This window comes from Eptatretus burgeri, chromosome 16, assembly GCF_056783735.1.
Source record: "Eptatretus burgeri isolate ZD-2024b chromosome 16, Ebu_testis_v1, whole genome shotgun sequence".
Taxonomy (NCBI): domain Eukaryota; kingdom Metazoa; phylum Chordata; class Myxini; order Myxiniformes; family Myxinidae; genus Eptatretus; species Eptatretus burgeri.
The window spans coordinates 44,596,316-44,617,207 of NC_140976.1; the positions used below are offsets into that span (position 1 = coordinate 44,596,316).

A 20,892-nucleotide genomic window follows, 5' to 3' on the forward strand; every position below is an offset into this window, starting at 1 on the left:
CTTCACAATGAACCTATCAACTTTTTCTCTCAAGGTTAGATTTTGCATCAGAGACAAATTATCCAACATTTCTCTATCGGCTTCATGTTTTTCTTCCAACGTTGTTCTATTTCCCGAATCAATATCGTGCTTCATGCACACTTCATCAACCCTATTGATAGGTTTGCTCCATGGTTTATGATTGTCAGCCTCATCTAATCTTTTATTCAAGTTTGTTCCTGTACAACAGAAAGAATACCCTGGTAGATGTAATTCCCCTGGTATTCCAGTAGTTGTAAATTTACTTCCTGATAAAAACTTTTGTGTATCTCCTCCTTGTTTGTGTTTGGTGAATTCACTCTTTTTTTGAGCCACACACCGAACATGTACCTTTTTGTATAACCCTACTATTTTTACTTTTAACATTCGAAATATTTTTACTCTTGGTTTTCTTTTTACATTTTAGACAATAACTCATTTATTTATGTGAAAAGTTCCGTCAGAGTGCGAAAACCTTTTTAGTTTCCAACATGCACATTTGAATCTTAATTTTTAAAACATAAAGAATCCTTAGAAATGTCTTCACTCTCTCCTCCATTTATTTAAGAAAAAAAAATGTAAACCTTTAATCAAAGTAAATTACACCAACATCATCAATAATATAATCTTTTCCTTCTTTCTCTTTATCTCCACTTTCTTGTTTAAATCTTCTCCCTGAAACCGATGTTAATAGTCTTGACGCATATATTTCTAATAGACTTGCCAATTCTTTGTTTTCCTCCTCGGTACGTTGACATTTATTTATTTTCTGTTATACCTTTGATCTTTTTATAATCTCACTGGTTTCCATATTTTTATATTTATTTATTCTCTCTTTTTTTTCCTCCCTCTCCTCTCTCTTCTCTCTCTTCTCCCTCTCCTCCTTCTCCCTCTTCTCCCTCTCCTCTTTCTTCTCCCTCTCCTCCTCCTCTCTTGTCTCAGTTTCTTCAACTCCTTCCTCATCCCTTACTACCCTTGAACCACTTTCACCCCATGGAATATCATACATTTTGTTACGGAAATGGCCGTTACGGGAATACTAAATATAGAGTTAGCTCAGTTCCCCCATTAAATTAATGTATAGATAGGTTGTGTGGTATAAGGGACGATATGTGTGTGTCGGGAGGTGTAACAGACTGTTTTTGTGTTCGTGCTATGGTGGTGAAACGAGAGATCGCTATTATTCCTTCCTCATTCTGGAATAGGCCCCTCCCAGTCGGCTGAGAGGAGTGGCCTCGAGCGAGGGGTGTGGACTGGACAGGAAGTGACGTGAAGGGGAGGAGCCTTTGGTCAGGGAGTCGCCGAGACAGACGTGTGTCGAAGGAGCTCACGTGTCGAGGCGAGAGAGAAAAGAAAAAGGCAGTGGTGAATCGGCCGGCAGAGAAAGCGGAACCTGCACATCGATTCACCTCACGACTCGAAGGAGAAAAGAAAAGGGGACGAAAGGAGTTCTGTGTGTGAGGAACGGCCGGGTTCTCGAGGCGATCGAACGAAGGAGGCACCGTGTTGGGTCTGCCGGGAGAGACGCTGAACCGACCTGCACGTTGGTGATTCGACCGAGCGAGGAACTGAGGGGACGAAGCGGGAGTCGGGCTTCGAGGAGGGAAGGCTGGGGAGGATACGCCGGAGCGTCTGACGGTCCTTGCTCACCTCACGGCTCGACACATTGTGATCCGCCTGTGGAACTCGGACCTTGACTGGGACCTTGTATGGAGAACAGGCCAGGCCGGGATTCGTGTGCTGAACCCTGGAGAGAGATCGGCGGTCTCGCATCGTCGACGCTGCTCGGAGCCAGAACACGCTGAGGAGTAAGCGCGCACGCGGTGACGAACAAGAGGCAACAGGAGTTGCTGCGCCATCTCCTGCTGCGCGGCACGTTGGAGCGGGGGTTTGAACCCGTGGACACCACCGCTTGTTACGAGCGACATTCGTGTTTTTGGACACGGTCCTCTCGTCCATGAGCCATCACCAAGTACTCTGTCTTGTCCTGCATGCATGTTTGTTTGCACGTGTTGTATAAGGCATATTTCGTAGAAACCCCCTCGAAACCGTTTAGCCGTGGTTCCCTCGTTAAGAACGGGTTGATTGTTAATAAAACCACTGTCATGTTATTGTTTGTGTTGTGATCCCTGATGTCTCCAATAAATCTGGTTAATTCTGATGAAGTTGCTGCTATGCATTAATGCGTGTCGCGTCGAGGAACGATCCGTTCGATTGGCATACAAGACCAAAATGGTTACAGACTGGTAGAGTCCGCTCGGTCACTGACAAAGTCAGTCTGTAACTAGGGGTTCTATCTCCCCAACTGGTAAGGTACAGGATTACATTGGTATCGCCATTAAAGACGTGTGACCCGAGGCCTGTGCCGAGCCGGCCGGCGTTATAGACTCCCGGAGACTGTGGTGGCGAGCGTGGTACCAGGGACCGGGTCAGATTCCCGCCACCCCGGATCCGCAACAATATATTAATCTGGATTATACAATACTCTTGAATCCACAATTATATTTTAAAATTATAATTTTTTTTTCTTGAAGTCTTCTTGCTGTCATTATTTTCTGAAATATATGACATTAATATGATGACACATAATACCACCCCATCTTCCTGTTGTTAAATCAGTTTGTATTCCTCGACTTTGCATAATTATTCAATTTGCTTCCTTCTTTGTCATATAAACTATTGCTTCACCATCATATAATTTCCTATTCCCGAAATTGTGTATTTGTTGTTTGCTAATTGTGCTTCCACATATCTCCTGATTCTTACCAAGAGGATAATATTCTTCTTTACGAGACTGATAAAAATCGTGTATGTCTTCTAGGTTGAATGAAAAAGACCAATTATATCCTAAATCACACATATTATACCTCCATTTCTCTATTCTCATATTAACTATTCTTCCTTCTTTATAAAATTAAATACGAAGCAGGTAATTGAATTTAATAAGAAAAGATGTATGGTTTGTTGAACCAGGTGTTGTGGTTGTAAATTCTACTCCAACAAAACGTGTTGTTTTATTTAAGGATATATATTGTGAAAAATCACTTAATCTCACTGTCATTCACGTCAGTTGGGCTTGGATAATTTAATAATTTATAAGCATTTTTCTTATTAATATTTTTTGCTATACTATGTTTTCAGCAAAATCTACAATTACATCACTTCCACTAATTTGTTTCTCCAACTCTTTTTGTTACATCTTTCCAATTCTTTTTGAGCCTGGAGTTGGGCCTTGCTTTCATTGCCAGTTTTCACTGCTGCTGAAATACCACCCGTCAATGCTCCAGCCGTACTTAAACCAGCAAATAAAGGAATTAGAAATGGGAGAAATCCTCCACTCGTCTCTTTTTGAATATTTCTTCAACATTGGTTTTGACATTTTAATTTTAAGTGAGCCAGTATTGTTCAAGATTTTCACCTGTTCTCTTGTGAGCAAAACATCAATTCTTACTGCTCCTTTTCTCTGAATTGTATTAACGTGAATCATACAAGGCTTTTGATTTTGAATACAAGATGATAGTTTATGAAGATTGATTTGATCAACATATACCCCAGTTGACACTTTACGACTCATTTATTTATCAAAAAAATTATGTGAGACGAATCATAACACCATTATCTGTATTGATCTGCAATTCTGTTTCTTCCAAAAGCAAACAATATGTATCAACTTCTTCACTCGCTCCTCTTTCAATGTAATCAGCCTTGGTATTTACATGAAAAACATAAAGAATTTGAGAAATATCAAATAAGTCTTATTGAAGAAATAACCGGGGTAAAAGTAGATGAAACAAATAAGTGGATAAATTTAATTTCAAATAAGTTGAAGGATCGAAAGAAAAAAATATATAAATCCTTGAATGGACTTTAAACTTTTATGGTTATCAATTGAACAATGGAAAAACAATTTACTGCAATCTCAAAATGATGTGTGGCTCAGGAAGTGGTCAAATAAGAGCATTAAGAGAAGTTTATCATTTCATTTCTGCTCAACAAAGACACTTCTACCAAGAACCAAGTTCCAAGTTATTCTTTGTGAATATACTCAATGGAAATGAATGTAATACGAAAATTAAGTTATTCCCTAAAGTATAACATGGGCAAATATTCGTTGGTTCGCTCTTTGAGTGGAATGAAAATATGAAAGGGAAGAAGTGCTTTAATCGGTAAGTCTCAATTTTGCATTTGCTTGTATGGGAGGGAAGGGGACAGGGGGGGGAGAAAATCAGTCTCCTATTTTGGGCTTTTGACACTTGAGTCAGAAAGTTATTCCCTTTTCCCCCATTCATTTGAATGGGCGTATCAGAAGCCCCATTTATCCTCCACTCATGGTCATCATCTTATAACAATATAACGTCAACTTATAACTACATGGCCATGTAATTGAGCATTTTTGCTCTTGTTTCTGCCTATGGCTTTTCACCATGGGAAGTTATCTATTTTGATCCATGCACAGGAGGCCTCATTCGAGTATCTGCAGCATGAAGGCGAGCGACTCCTCCTGGAAGCCATGGATGAGCTTGAGGTGGCTTTCGAAAATACAACAAAGCGTACTGACTGCAACCACATCTTCCTAAATTTTGTTCCCACTGTCATTATGGATCCATCCAAGGTGTGACCTTTGAGACTCTACCATTACATTTTGATTGAGAAAAGATGTCCGATTGAATATTCTGAAGAATAGTAAAATAACTGTTATGCTTAACAAGGCAGCTAACGGTGTGTCCTCAAATCTTTGTAGAATGATGGGGGGATATATGCTCGCACAATGCTCTTTATTTTATTTTTATATTTTATCAATTCATATTAATAGTTTCATTTGGAAACATGCTGATGTTAATTTCTCCATTGCTTACTATAGTTTGTAATTCAAGTTAAAGTAAGTTAACCTCTCAAAGTCTTTGTCCAACCAATGCCTGCACTCGCTCCATCCTCACCCCTGCCTGCACTCGCTTCACCCTCACCCATGCCAACACTCGCACCACCCTCACCTCTGCCTGCACTCGGTGCACTCTCACCCTTGTCTTCACTCGCTCCAACCTCAGCCATCTGCACACGCTCCGACCTCAGTCCTGCTTGCACTCGCACCGACCTCAGTCCTGCTTGCACTCGCACCGACCTCAGTCCTGCTTGCACTCGCACCGACCTCGGTCCTGCTTGCTCTCGCACCGACCTCGGTCCTGCTTGCTCTCGTACCGACCTCGGTCCTGCTTGCTCTCGCACTGACATCAGTCCTGCTTGCTCTCGCACTGACCTCAGTCCTGCTTGCTCTCGCACTGACCTCAGTCCTTCTTGCTCTCGCACTGACCTCAGTCCTGCTTGCTCTCGCACTGACCTCAGTCCTTCTTGCTCTCGCACTGACCTCAGTCCTGCTTGCTCTCGCACCGACCTCAGTCCTGCTTGCTCTCGCACCGTCCTCAGTCCTGCTTGCTCTCGCACCGACCTCAGTCCTGCTTGCACTCGCACAGACCTCAGTCCTGCTTGCACTCGCACAGACCTCAGTCCTGCTTGCACTCGCACAGACCTCAGTCCTGCTTGCACTCGCACAGACCTCAGTCCTGCTTGCACTCGCACCGAACTCAGTCCTGCTTGCACTCGCACCGACCTCAGTCCTGCTTGGTTTCATTTCATATTGTTGTCTGGATTTTCACACTCCACTACCTCCTGCAATGTAATTATCTGTTCTTTCATCCAATCGATGACAATCCTTTGGTGTGCCATTTCTATACATTTCCTGCAGTAAAGACTACCCTCTTTTGCTACTATCCCCAATGTTGCCCACATCAAAAATTTACAGCATTGTTTGTATTTTTTTCTCAATTCTCCTTGTTCCCCAATTGACATGCTCTCTATCAACATATTTCCCAACCAGCGTTTCGTTGATTTTTTTTCTTTCTCTGCACTGCCTAATAAATAACCCAATCCCAGGAGCTAGAAAAAAGAATGTAGCATTCATCTGGCCACAAAAAGGCAGAGGCTTTAAAACACATGCTTCAAAATACAATAGATTTACCTGCTCATTTGCTGCGAACACTACTGTAACCTTGAGTGATATTATATACACCACACCTTTCACAAAATCACCAAAACGTAGTGATCCCAAAAGTAACAAAAAACAAGCACTTATCACTTTCTGCCATAAGGAGCGCTGAATCTACCAACTGAAACCAACACTGGAAAGGGGAAACAGATTTATTGGATTTGACTTCTGGTGTCGGGTGTTGGCTGCGGTTGGTGAAGAATGTAATGGCAAATCACAGATTTATCTAATCACTCGATAAAGTGGAGACTTCCATCACTCAATCAATTTATTGATCTGTATAGTGCTTTCGTTTTAGTGAAATCTCAGGGTGCCAACCATCAAACCTTAAGCATGCCATCTTTATCTATGAGGTCTCTCCATCTGGGTTTGCGTTTGGCCTGATCTTGTGTCAGGTGGATGTAGATGATTGTAAGTACTTTTCTCCTCATCTACTTCATGGTCATTGATGTGTTGCTACCCCTCCAAGTTTGCCTTTCCTGGATGGTATATGTGTAAAGCCTGCTCGAAAACTGGTCATGTGATTTGTGCTCGCAAACTGGTCATGGAATTTGTGAGCCAGCAGTCCTTGTTCGCAATACATATGAGCATAAGTGTTTGTAAGTCAAATTGGCAACAACCAGTATTTGGATGTCCAGGCAGCTTCTCGTTACCCAAGACCCTCATTACCCTTGACCCTCGTGTCTGCGACCCATACCTCGGGGTCACAGTATAGCACTACGTGACGATAACATCTTTATGTTGTAGGTGGGAGAGCTGATTATAATTATCTTTATTCCTAACCACAAAACTGTGTTCTTCGAATGATGTTATCAGAAGGCAATCGACAATGCACCGATGTGGCAGACGACACTTGTTGGTCACATATTTTGCAGCAATGGCTGTGATGGGACACGACTTGTATTGTATTTACTATGCACAGTTTGGAGATCTTACCATTCATACACAGCATGCATCACACATATGTTACGATGACAGCCAACCTGATTGTACACCGCTCCTTCCCAATTCCATATCCAGGCTATGCGTGACGTCATCGCCGGGCACCGATGGAAGGGAGTAGTCAGCTTTTACTCCATTTTCTTTCTTGCTTTCTTGTTTGTTTGTTTGTTTGTCCGGGCGATTTCTCAGCCATCCTATCAGCTCGGAAGCTGAAATTTAGGGACAAAAGTGAAGATGTGCTTTGGCAAAAACAGTATTTTTTTATTTTTTGATGAATCAATTAATTTATTAATTGCTTAATTATCCATTTATTAATTACTTATTTATTTTATTTCTCTTCTGGGCAATATCTCTGGCACCTTTTGAGCTAGGAAGCTGATATTTGGATAACAAGTGATTTGGCTATAAGGACTTTTTTTTGTTTTATTGATTAATCAATTAATTGTTTGATTTTTTTTTCAATTACTTACTTAATTTTCAAAAGATTTGAATGAAACTGTGGTGGTTTAGGTATGTTGTTAGCCAATTGATTAAGAAATTAATTACTTTTCCATTATTATTTATTTATTTTAATTATGCAATCAATCAATAATTGTACACCGCTCCCTCCCAATTCCGACTCCATGTGCTACAAGGCGGCATCGCTGGGCGCTGAAGGCGCCCCGGCGATGTCACACGCTGAAGGATTTGTTATTTATTTATTTGGCATGGGGGTGTTGTACTTTGTACCACGACTTGTTTTGGTTCTTATTTGTCCAGGGGAAGGATATGATCATTCTTTATTGCTGTACTCATGAATTGTTCCAGGTTAAAGTTTGTTGTATGCTTCAGAGTGGTTTTTCATTTCTTTTCTACTCTGAACCAGATTGAGGAGTCTGTGCGGAGCATGGTCATGCGCTATGGCAGTCGCCTTTGGAAGTTGCGTGTGCTGCAGGCTGAACTCAAGATTAACATCCGTCTCACGCCCACTGGCAAAGCCATTCCCATCCGTCTGTTCCTCACCAACGAGTCAGGATACTACCTCGACATCAGCCTCTATAAGGAGGTCACAGATAATTCCATAGGGCAGGTGAGGTATTTTTTAGGTGCTGTGTCGATATGACAAGGGAAAATGTTTCGACAATCTTTAGGATATATATTTTTTTATTTTTGGTTCCATTGGGTTGAGTTAAATGGAGATCTCGAAATTTGACATCAGAGAAATGAGTATTGCTTATTGGTTGGTTGTTTTTTTTCACCCCCCGTATTCTTTTCTTCGTTTGGATGTGTTGTCTAACTCAAGAAGGATAAATCCCAAAGTGTTTTTTTTTATTACTGGAGATATCTTTCTTGGATGAGTTGTTAAGGAATCAAAGTTTTTTTTTTACTGATGACTGGAAGCACACACACACTGTTGAAGTGAGCCCTTTGCGTGACCTTTGAGCACTCAACAAAATCTGTTTTTATCTTGCCAAAACGAAGTTTTTGCAAGATATGTTAGTCAGCTTGTATGTTTTTTGTTTGTTTGTCTGTAATCACGTATAAAAAATTCTGCAGAGCACAGTTATCATTGGAATTTTTTGTAACTTCGCATATCAGAGGCCTATAGAGGTCCCTTTCAGCGCATAAAATTTTGAAGGTCAAGGTCAAAGGTCAAGGTCACTTTGTCGCAAATCAGGGGAGTCGACGAAACCCTTCTTTTTTGAGTAATTTTGATCGGATAGTCTTCAACTTCATGGGAATATAGTTCATGGTCTGGCGCTCAGCTGATTAATTTTTGGTGGCGATCGGCCTTGACCTTCATGGTTAGTGCTGAAGGTCAAACATATTTGACCCCAAGGTCAAATTTTCAAGTTTTATCAACTATATAGTGTAGTACCTCAAATTGAATACCTCGATGAGTGCTTTCTAGATATGTCAAGCTTGAGACATTATGACGTCATTTGGTGACGTTATGAGGCAAACGCATATTTTTCATGGTTACTCTGTAGAACGATTCTCATCGGAATCTCTTGTAGGCAGATATTCCTCAAGGAGTCGCTCCTGGTGGATAGCAGCTCTGTTCACCTCAGTGTGACCTTAAAGAAGTCACACGTGGTCACCTTTTGGCAAGATACGGGTCACCCTGCGGTTGACATTGGTTTATTTATTTATTTTATTATTCGTTGTTTGATGATAAATTGCTTGTTATATTTGCTCGAGGTTATTGCAAAAATTTCCCCCAAGCTTGTGCTCCAAAGCAACATGCACACGCACACGCACACACGCATCTTCATTTATTAGCCCCTGTTGGACTTAGTCCAAAACGGGGCTTATGTATTTGGTTACTTAAATGTGTCCGCAACCATTTCTCAGACATGCATGGTTCGATTTTGTTCAAACTTGGCACAAGCACAGCACATGATGGTTTACACACGCACCTCACTTTATTTTGCGATCTGATCAAAGATGGCCGACTGGTAGACGTAGACCGCGGCCATTTTAGTTTACATAAATAATGGCTAGCTCTTTAATTCTGTGCAGCAAAGTTACGAAAGCAACGGTGGCTATGACATTTTATGTTTTTCTTTATTGTTATTTTTTTCTTACTTGTTTTCACTATAGTTTGTCTGTTGCAATATACAGTAGATATTTATTTCTTCACCTTATTTGGATTAACAGTTTTCCACTTTTTTTTTTGGGGGGGGGGGGTTAGAATGAAACTCGCTTCAATCAGTGACTTCTCATTTCACGCTACAAACAGATTTATTTTACCATTTGAATTGTCTTGTTGCATCTCATTTTTGGATGCTGAGTGATGTAATTGTGTTTAGATTATGTTTCGTGCTTATGGAGACAAGCGAGGACCCCTGCATGGCATGCTCATCAACATGCCTTATGTAACCAAGGACCTCTTACAATCCAAACGATTTCAAGCTCAAAGTATGGGAACAACATATGTGTATGACCTACCTGAGATGTTCCGCCAGGTTTGTCCAGGGATTGTTGTTGGTGGATAATTTTCTCTCAAAAGATGTTTTATAGGAGGAACCCTAAAGATATTCCACTCATCTGGTGGTCATACAGGCTCTGCTTAAGCTGTGGAAGGATGTGGAAGTTGACATGTGTCCTCTGGACCTACTCAGCTACACAGAGCTTGTACTTGACTCCAACGGGAACATCAGTCATATGAACCGCCTGCCTGCCTGCAATGAGGTCTGTTTCACTTACGGAGAGTGTTCGTGTATTGCTGTGCTGCATGATGCATTGATTCTTGTCTATCAATAGGTGTTGCTTGTTGTCTGCTTTCATAAAATCAAATTATTTAACTTACAATGGCCTTTGTGCCATATATCCTGAACTGTTTGAAATAATCATGGAATTTTATTCATGTTGTGCAGTTCTTGAGTAGTGGTCGACGCACGTTTGACCGAGTAGCGGTGAAAATTATTTCGCTAATACCCTGTTTAATCTTTTTTGCATTTGCTCTGTGCTTTCATCTCTGAATGAAACTTTTCCATTGGGATGTGTATCATTCAGCTTTACCATTCACGATCTTTACCCCACACACACAAAGCGAAAAGTGGGGTTAAACAATTGGTTCACTTCTGTCTGTCTGTCTGTCTGTCTGTCTGTCTGTCTCTGTCTGTCTACAAACTTTAGTTTTTGATCAAGGAACAACTTCATTTCAATTGAATGTTGTATTTTGAACACAAATAGGAATATGAATCTGAAAACGAACCTGTAGTTCAGCAGTACTTTGGTGCTGAATTTGTCCCGATCGTGCATGTGCAGAGAGGAGTGAGATAATGTTTTTACTCTGTCTGCCTGTCTAGTGTTGTATACTGAACAAATGCCTTCGCATCCGTATTTCAGTGAAGGAGCCGGCCCGAATGAAGGACACAGACACAGTGGAACGACACAATAGCAGGACACGTTTATTATGCAGGCAGTCTCCCCGCTATGTCATGATGTCATTCAATCCTGCATCTGGCAGTCAAACAAAATTGAAAATGATTCCAAACAGGAAACTTACTGTTTTGGGGAGGTCATAAAGAACAAACAACAGGCACGAAGAACTAATATAACGTGTTAAATAAGGTGGTGTAAAACACGTTGAATCAACAGTGGTAAACTTCTGAAAATTTTTTTTTCTACAACCTTTAAAATCTCTTTTATTTCAATTGAATGATATAATATACTTGAACGCAGTAGAACACACAGTATAACAGTTTCTCTGTAACCATTTAATATACTGCATGGTATGCTGTAATGTTTGCATTTTCTGTGTGCTTTTCTTTCTGAATGTAGCGTCCACATAGAGGTTTATAGCATTCAGCTTTGATGTTCATCATCTTCACTCATTTTTGTTCTGCTTTGATTCCCACATGCATGCCTTGTGCACTATAATCCCTTGGTTCAACTACTGTACTTTCAGTTGCGTTCCTCATCACCATACATGTTATATTAACTGGTGGTATCGACAAAGTTTTTTTTTTTCAAGACGATGTATTAAAAAAAAAAAAAATTAAACGTTACTTTATCAGGTTTAAAACATAAAAAAAGTTTGTATAGTTATGTTTATTTCAGCTGTTAAGAAGTGAAATAAAATGTGTTTTACAAAGATGGGTTTTCATTCTGGTTTACACTGCATTCTTTCTTTAGTCCTCCATATCACACTCTCACACCTCCATCTTGCCGGTGCCCTTACAGGTGGGGATGGTTGCTTGGCACATGACCCTGATAACGCCAGAATTCCGAGCAGGCCGAAGCCTCGTTCTCATTGCAAATGACATCACGCATTGCATCGGTTCATTTGGACCACAGGAAGACTTGCTTTTTGAGCAGGCCTCACAGCTGGCTCGCACAAAGGGTATCCCACGTATCTATGTGGCGGCCAACAGTGGTGCACACATCGGACTCGCGGAGGAAATCAAACACATGTTTAATGTGGCCTGGAATGACTCGAATGACCCATACAAGGTAACGCATCTTGTTTTTTCCGTCGATCCATTTTCTTTTTTATTTACCAAAACCACAAGGTCCATGGCTGTAATTGTTTCTACCTTGTCTTGTGCATCATAGTGGAACTATGCTCATTGTATTAGCTCAAGGTCTTTACATTTTTCTCAGTAATGGCGTTGACCAAAGAGTGTGGGAAATATTATTTTATCTTGTTTCTTTTCATTTCTTGCTTCATACAAGTTGATGATTATCTTTGCACAGGGCTTTAAATATCTGTACCTGACCCCACAAGATTACAAGCGTGTGAGTCACATGAATTCGGTGCAGTGTGAGCATGTTGAAGAGGATGGCGAATCAAGGTGAAACTTCTACTCACTTGTGCAAATAGAAGCTACCGATTGAACATATTGTTACCTCTGCCACCGAAGGTGTGTTTTCACCCATGTTTGGCTGTCTGTTTGTCTGTGAGTAGGATATCTCAAAAAGTTATGTACGTATTGGAACGAAACTTGGTGGACGAGTTAGGTGTGTGACAAGGACAAATTGTTTCTATTTTGGTGAAGATCTGGATCTGGATCCGGATCCAGATCCGGACATGAGAATTTTTTTTATTTTTAAAAGTGATTCTTCACTTTTGAGAGATAGGGTCAAAAACGACATATAGCAAGATATCTCAAAATGTTATGGATGGGTTATAACAAAACTTGGTGGATGAGTGGGTTCGGTGACGAGACCAAGCAGATTCGATTTTGGTTCGTGTCCGGATAGAGATCCAGCGTATCAGTGGGATACAAAACGTAAACTGTTAAGCCTGGTGGGGGTATACTCTCTACATAGTGCCAGTCTAGTTTCCTAGTGCCTTACCTCCAAAGGTAAAAATGGTGAAAACGTTCTTGTCTCGTCTTCACATCGAATCCAAAATTGCAACGCGTCAAATTAGTCCTTCATACTCGGGTACTTCCTCACTGAACGTCTTCTTTGGCTGTTAGTGCAGAGAATTGCATCATCACACGCAAGTATATGCAAGATGCACCATCCTGATGAATTGCTCCTATTTCTACCATTGTAGCAATTTATGGAAGGTATTCCAGGCCCTATTTTATTTATTTAAATGAACCACGACCTCACAAATTCTTCTTCAGCCCCATCAAACAACTTCCATATATGCTTTACAGCATGAACACAGCATGACCTGCATTGCCCACCTGAGCAGATTACCTGCTTTATCCCTACATTCTCACAGATAGCCCATTTCTTTGCAACAATATTATACTTCTGTGTGTGCAATCTTGTACTTTTATTTTATTATTTTTCTCGATCGTATCTTGAGAGTCCTCTTCAGCTAACCATTTGGATTTGCGGTGTCAGACGGAAGTGAAAGAGTTTCTTGCAAGTTATAACATGGAATTTACATGTTCAGTGATATTCACATGCATTTATTAGGCACAAAAAGGAGAGGCGATTGTGACCATACTCTGTGCTGAGCATTGGTGCTGCCTCAGCAGTCTCCTTGGCTATTGAGCACAATCCTGGACGGGTCACCACTCTGACACAGGATACCAGCATGCTGGCACTCATTTTGCCAACCTTGGAAGGATGACAGGCCAAGTTAACCTCACCTGGTATTAATTCAACAGCTGAGAGCGATTTGAACTCTGGACCCTAGGATCCAAAGCCCGCCACCCTAACCATTAAGCCAACACCAGGCAGACAGACACAGCAAACATTTGTTCTGTCACGTGGCAGTCTCCTGCGTTTCTTCCACTTCAGCACCATGGACCATCATGAGCATAAAGCACAAAGTCTAATCTTCACAACCGGCACATTGTCTCCTCGTGGAATTAACAAGTGCCTTTAATTCACTTGTACATCCTGCCTCTTCCAACTTTTCAATCTGCCCCCCCCCCGCCCATACTGTTTTTCTCCCTTTTATTGTATTTATTTTGTTTCATCGACCTAACATCTCCTTTCCCTTCTTATCACCTCTCCTCTTTTCATCCTCTTTCCTTTTTCTCCCTTTTTTTCTCCTTCCTTTTTGCTGTCTTGCCCTTTTTGGTTGCTCTGGTTATTTTATTTAATTAATTATTTATAATCTCTCTCTCTCTCTCTCTCTCTCTCTCTCTCTCTCTCTCTCTCTCTCTCTCTCCCTCTCCCTCTCCCTCTCCCTCTCCCTCTCCTCTCCCTCTCCCTCTCCCTCTCCCTCTCCCTCTCCCTCTCCCTCTCCTCTCCCTCTCCCTCTCCCTCTCCCTCTCCCTCTCCCTCTCCCTCTCCCTCTCCCTCTCCCTCTCCCTCTCCCTCTCCCTCTCCCTCTCCCTCTCCTCTCCCTCTCCCTCTCCCTCTCCCTCTCCCTCTCCCTCTCCCTCTCCCTCTCCCTCTCCCTCTCCCTCTCCCTCTCCCTCTCCCTCTCCCTCTCTCTTGTTTCTTTCTTGTTCCTCCCCCTTTTCTCTATTCTCAGTCCCCCTGTCTTTGGTGAGGTGTCATAATGAGTCATTCCTTAAACCACTTTGCTGTGATGCACGCACTTCTGACTCACTTCCACCTTGTCTCATTCGTCCTGTCCCATCTCCCTATTTTCTTCACTGAATGGTTATTGCCTGAAACGTCAGCTTCTTGCTTCCCACGGCAGTTAGCATCCTTCCTTGAACATTCCGGTGATTCCATCCATTACTCTCCACCAAAGCAAAACAATACTATTAAGAATAGTTTTCTATTCTTTCAAATATAATTGACTTCAGCAGGTATTCTGGAGGTGGAGGACTAACGGGAACACCAAATATGCCACATTCTCGCACCTTTTGGCTAACCCAACTTCTGGGAGGTCAATTTTCTTTGTATTGATATCAACTCAACTGGGTTTGTTGAATAGGTTACAGATATTCAGCACACTTGTGACATGGACATGTAAGAGGCATGCTTGGCTACATAATTCGTACTTTATTCTTTCCCACACACCTCTGTAGGTACAAAATTACTGATATCATTGGTAAAGATGACGGGCTTGGGGTGGAAAACCTTCGTGGCTCCGGCACGATTGCAGGAGAAACTTCGCAAGCTTACGAGGACATTATCACCATCAGTTTGGTGAGATGTAGTTTTCAGGTTGCTATAAGTCCACTGAGGCTGGTTCAATTATTTTTAATTTTCTCTCACAATGATGCAACAAGCAGTGAGGTGCTGCTAGTCAGGAGGCCCAATGCAGAATAGTGTACGACCCTGCTGATTCCGTGTTAGAATAGTGCAACAGGTGTAAATTGACTGTCCAGACACACAGAAACATGAATCAACTTGTTGCCAACTCTGGATATGGATAGTATGGCCGCCATGACAGTTTACAAAATGGTCGCCATTAAATACACTTTTCGTCATATTTCAGCCGCAAATTGACATGAAATTACAAAATTAGGGTCGATTTCCATGTTTTTGAGCATGCCTGAGCTGATGGGAGTATAGAAAAAAACATTGCTCCATCCATTTTCTAAAAATAATATGACTTGTTTTTCACTATATTATTTTTAAAGAAATGTTCAGGCTCGAATTAGAATGTCTGATTATACAAACCACAATCAATGAATTTTACAACTTTGCTATAAAATGAACCTAAACTACATAACTGTGTGTTTTTCTGTTACCCAGGACTAACTGAAAAATGAAAGCCGCAAGATTTCTCACAGGGGGTTCAAGGGATCGAGAAGAAGAAGAGCATGTAGACTGGAATAAATGCTTTATTTGCCAGGACAGTTCAAAAACTAGCAAGTCAACGCCACTTCGAAAGACTACAATCGTTGGTGTGAAAACTGTAGCTGAATGTTGCAAAGAAAGAGAGAAATATAATGACGCTAAATATGTTGACTCATTCTCAAGAATCAGAAAATATTCTGTACCGGAGCACGTCGAAAAGATTCAATGGCACAAATTCTGCTATAGTGACTTTACTCACGCACAAAAAATAGACAGACTGAAGTCAAGGATTCAGCCACAATCTGTGACTTACGCAGAAGAGATACCCACAACATCAGGTTCCTCAGAGAAATACCATGTCCCAACGTCACTAAGATCCGCGCACAGCGCTATGGATTGGTCAAAATGTGCTTTCTGCCAGACTGACATTCCTGGAAAAGCTGGTGTCCTGACAAATGTTGAATTTGATCACACATCATCCAGGATGCTTAGTTTGGCCCAATTTGACCCCACCATGCGTCACAGGTTTGCAGGTGTTTCAGACTTGATGGCAGCTGAAGGTAAATATCACCTCAAGTGTTATGTTTCTTTTTGCAGAAAGTATAAAAAGGAGAGTGGAGAGAAAAACCAGTCTCCTGAAAGCATCTGTTTCAGAAATGTGATGAACCAGCTTGAGAAAGAGCTGCAGAAGGGACATGTGTTTACCCTGAAAAACATCTGGGAACACTACAGCATGCTGTTATTGAATGATTTTGGAATTGAGGCTGGAGCCTACAAAAGCTAAAATTTCAAGCAGAAAGTGGAGGTTCACTTTGGTAGTGACAAGGTGACATTCGTGCAGCCATTGGATGTCACAAAACCCCTCATAGTTGCGTCCTCAACTGTGACAAAGTTTGCCATGAGAACCGCCGTGAATGATTTATCTGAAGAAGGTGAAAGTTCTGAAGAAGATGAATTGGCCCAGTGCAGTCTGCCTCATCATGAGAACGAAATCCTTAGCTGGATCTTCAGAGTGGGCATAAAGATTTACAGTGACTTAAAACACTCTCCAGGGCATAGCATTATCGGTGGACTGAACACAGAAAATGCAGAGCGAATTGTACCTGAAACCCTGTACATGCTTGTAAAGCTTCTTTGTGGTGGTGACAGCACTGACAAGATGGACAATGAAGAAGCGGATGAGACAGATACCAAGAACAAAGTTCTGAGCATCTGCCAAGACATTATTCATGTGGCTTCAGGAGGCAAAAAACTGACCCCCAAACACCTGGGCCTTGGCCTTGCTCTTCAAGAGAAGAGCCTTGGAATCTGAACCACATCTACCTGCACCTGAGAACTGTGGGTGGGAACAGGTCGTCAAAGATGGCAACGAGACATTTCAGCCGCGACTCATGACTGCACAGCCTATTACTGCTTACTGTGTAGAACTGACGACATGCAAATGCCGTGGGTCATGCTCAACTCGACGGTGCAAATGTACACGGAATGGACTGCCTTGCACGAAAGCATGTGGATGCAAAGCCCTTTGTAGGAACCCGTTCAGTGTACAAGCCGATCAATAGCTCTGAAAATTGTACTTGGGTGTTCTCACAACACTTTTCTCTTCTGCAAAGCAACGTAATTTTGTGTTAGAATCTGACAGCTGTTGAAATAACCTTTGACTGACTGTAAACCCATCTCCATCAATAGTGCTAAACATTTTCTTTTTCACATTTGTTGCTCGTATGTGCATTTTCAATTTCGTCTTTAAGTTGTCAATTATGTGAAAAGTTGTGATCCAGTACAAAAATAAAGCACAAAATAGTGTTCCTCGTGTCAGATTACATAGTATTTCACAATCATGACAAATTTCTGGCTAGTACAATTTGCAGTAAGAAAAAGACTAAATCTGATGGCGGCCATTTTGATTACTGTCATGGCGGCCATAATATTCAGATGCAGACTTGGCAACAAGTGGAACTAGACTTGGTCATGCCTAGACTCTTCAAAAACACCAGTTGCACCATTCTAACATGAAATCAGCAGCGAACCTATTTTCTAGGCTAGCTACAGATTTTGGCTTCTAGACTATGCATACAAATTGATGTATGGATCTCTCTTCAAATGCTTATGCCCCTTTTTTGTTTAACAGGTGACTTGTCGTGCTATAGGTATTGGAGCATACCTGGTACGTTTGGGTCAGAGAGTGATTCAAGTGGAAAATTCGCACATTATTCTCACAGGGTTCTCTGCTTTGAACAAGGTCAGAATGAGTCCTCTCCTATTTGGTATTACCTGTCCTCTGACATTCATTCATTCGACACACACACACACACACACACACACACACACACACACACACACACACACACACACACACACACACACACACACACACACACACACACACACACACACACACACACACACACACACACACACACACACACACACACTGGCATCAAAGAAGCTGGCACATAAATAATCTCCTCGTCACACCATCTCACTCGCTGCTTGTACCCACTGATGGCGATACCGAAACCATGACTCTGGCGATGAAGAGGAGGAGAGGAAGAAGGTGCAGTGGAAAGAGGGATGGTGGTGTGAGTGGGATGGAGAGACTTATTAAGGAGTGGAGACTAGACCTGATGTGAGGTGCATGTGGATTGCAGGCCGACGTACCCCCCCCCCCCGACAGCGGACCGACGATTGCAGCCCCTCCTCCCCACCACCCACCCACCCCCTCAAGTTGACGCTCCAAGGCTGCTCGTGTCTCCGGAGGACCGTGTGGGTGTCAATCGGAGTTTTGAGAATGACGTGGCTGAAAATTTGAGTGGGACAGAGAGTATAATCAGGGAGCAGAGACGAAGCCTGATTTGAGGCAAATGTGGATTGAAGGCCCGTGTGCTCCGGAGCCGATGCTCCATTCCTATTCATGTCTCCAGAGGCTATGACGACGACATGGCTGGGAAGGAAATGCTCAGGGACAGTCATGGAAAAATGCTTCGCCAACGGACGTAATGGGCTTTTGAAGGTCTACGGCCTGGAACGAGGCCTCATAGTTGGTTTTGTCTCGGACATGCTGTGTGCAGCCTCGGACAACCAACGACATGTGTGGAGATAACAACCAACGACACACGCACACACTCTCTCCCTCTCTTTCTCTCACTTTGCTTTGCAAGTACAAAGCACATGAACATAACCAGTGGTTGAAAAGAAAAACCAACTCGCAAGTGTGTTGAAAAAATAACAATTTATTTTCCATCATGAAAATATATAAGAAAGTGAAAGAAAAGCTATGGAATGACAAGAGGTCGAGATATGATAAGAAAAAAATCATGTTTCTTAAAAGAACATCATGTGATCAAAGTATTTTATTAGTTATCACAGCACTCAAATCAATCAATTTAACATCACGTGATTATGAGCCGTATCATATATTGATATGTAATAATTGTTTGAGCGAACATATCTGATGATCCGTCACGTGATGGCATATGATGCGACGAGATCATCGATTAAGAAAGCAATGACGCTTTGGAACACAACTCTGATATTGCCTTACTTGGAAGGAAAGATTGAAATCCCAGGAGTAAAGATATGACATGGTATCTTACAAGGTGACAGTCTCCCTCCCCCCTCCTGTTTTGTTTTGTCTGGACCCACTGAGTAACCTCATCAATGAGCAAAGACACGGATACAATCTGACATGCAACAGAAAAATGACCAATGAAACGAGAGGTGACACACCTACTGTACATGGATGATCTAAAATTCTTTGCCCCAAATGATAAGAAATTGGCAGATCAACTTGAACGAGTAAAGCAGCACTTGGTGGACATCTGAATGGAGTTTGGTCTTGATAATTGTGCTAAATGCACATTTGTACAAGGAGAAACACAAAACGGACAACATCTTAATCGATGAAAGTACAACAATACAGGAACTAGAAAACGAAGCATCCTACAAATACATAGGAATAGAAGAAGGCCCCCACGTACAACAAAAAAATGCGTAAAATAATCAGCAAAGAGTACCTACGCAGAATAAGACTAATTTTGAAGTCATCCCTCTCTCCAAGAAACTAAACCAAAGCTATAAACCAACTTTCAGTGTCAGTATTCCAATATAGCTGTACAATTATAAACTGGCAAAAACTGGAGATCAACAATTTGACACTAAAACAAGGAAACTTATAACTATTCACCAGATATTCTACAAAACCAATGCATACTGAGGTTGTACTTACCGAGACGAGAAGGAGGAGGCGGTTTAATGGAGCTTAACTAAGTGCACAGAACATCTTGTGTCACACTAGCGGAGTATGTGAAAATCTCAACAGACTGTTGGATGACATTTGTATACCAGAAAGAAAACAACAGACCAGAAAATCACACAATCACCCAACAAACAAACAACAGACTTAATCCATTTCGCAACAAACTTCCAAAAACAGGTGCAAATGCTGCACACCACACAGGAAAACTACACAGAAACAAACACAGCCCCAATGATTGCAAAGAAAAAAAAATAGGAAAACTACAAAAAGAAATATCAGCAGATATACTCTGACAAATGGGAGAATGACAAAAGAACAGGAAGATTTTAAAAAGATCTTGACAGGACAGGGGTCGACAAGTCATTCCACTCCCTGGAATGACTAGGAAGAGGTCAAATTAGTTGGGATGGAGAACGAGTCATCATAAATGCCCAAGACCAAGGGCATGACACTAATGCCTTTAATAAAATGGCGTGATTGAGCCAATTGGACAAATGCAGGTTTTGTGGGATAGAAACAGAAAATACCAGTCACCTCCTTTCGGGACATAAAAAAAAAACTCATGTCGGAACAGCTGTACACAGAAAGACATGACAGCGTCTGCAGAGCAATCCATTGGCACATCTGTAAACATTTCAACATCCCGGTTCTAGAACAATAAAGGAAACTAAAACCAAATCCGATCCTTGAAAATGAACAAATAATGCTCACGTGTGACAAAATGATCCCGTTAAGTGTCGACATTGCAAACAAAGCACTGTTTCTGGACATAGTGCGCAAACACAAAAAGGAAAAGTCAGCATTGTTGATTGAGGTTTCAGTTCCCAATGACTGGACTAAATGCCATAGAAATCAGGAAAATGATCAAATACCAGGATCTGAAAAATGAGATCAAGAGGATGTGGAAATTGAATTCAGCTGAAATTGTACCAGTGATAGTTGGAACGAGAGGAATGATGAAGAAAACCCTTACTGAGTACTTAAAAATCATTCCGGGGAATGTCACTACAAATTAGCTACAAGTGGAGGCTGT

General features: G+C 41.6%; 1 protein-coding gene across 4 annotated transcripts in view; it reads left to right on the forward strand.

Annotated features, from left to right (window-relative positions):
- LOC147011000 (acetyl-CoA carboxylase-like) overlaps nucleotides 1-20,892 on the forward strand; it is a 171,849-nt gene that overhangs the window by 131,440 nt on the left and 19,517 nt on the right. For all 4 annotated transcript variants that reach the window (XM_085858679.1, XM_085858680.1, XM_085858681.1 and 1 more), the window contains 8 exons: nucleotides 4,475-4,630; nucleotides 7,866-8,069; nucleotides 9,793-9,948; nucleotides 10,046-10,174; nucleotides 11,672-11,941; nucleotides 12,185-12,282; nucleotides 14,884-15,004; nucleotides 17,733-17,843. In XM_085858679.1, the coding sequence (XP_085714805.1) occupies nucleotides 4,475-4,630; nucleotides 7,866-8,069; nucleotides 9,793-9,948; nucleotides 10,046-10,174; nucleotides 11,672-11,941; nucleotides 12,185-12,282; nucleotides 14,884-15,004; nucleotides 17,733-17,843 (1,245 nt within the window). The remainder of the gene's footprint in view (nucleotides 1-4,474; nucleotides 4,631-7,865; nucleotides 8,070-9,792; nucleotides 9,949-10,045; nucleotides 10,175-11,671; nucleotides 11,942-12,184; nucleotides 12,283-14,883; nucleotides 15,005-17,732; nucleotides 17,844-20,892) is intronic.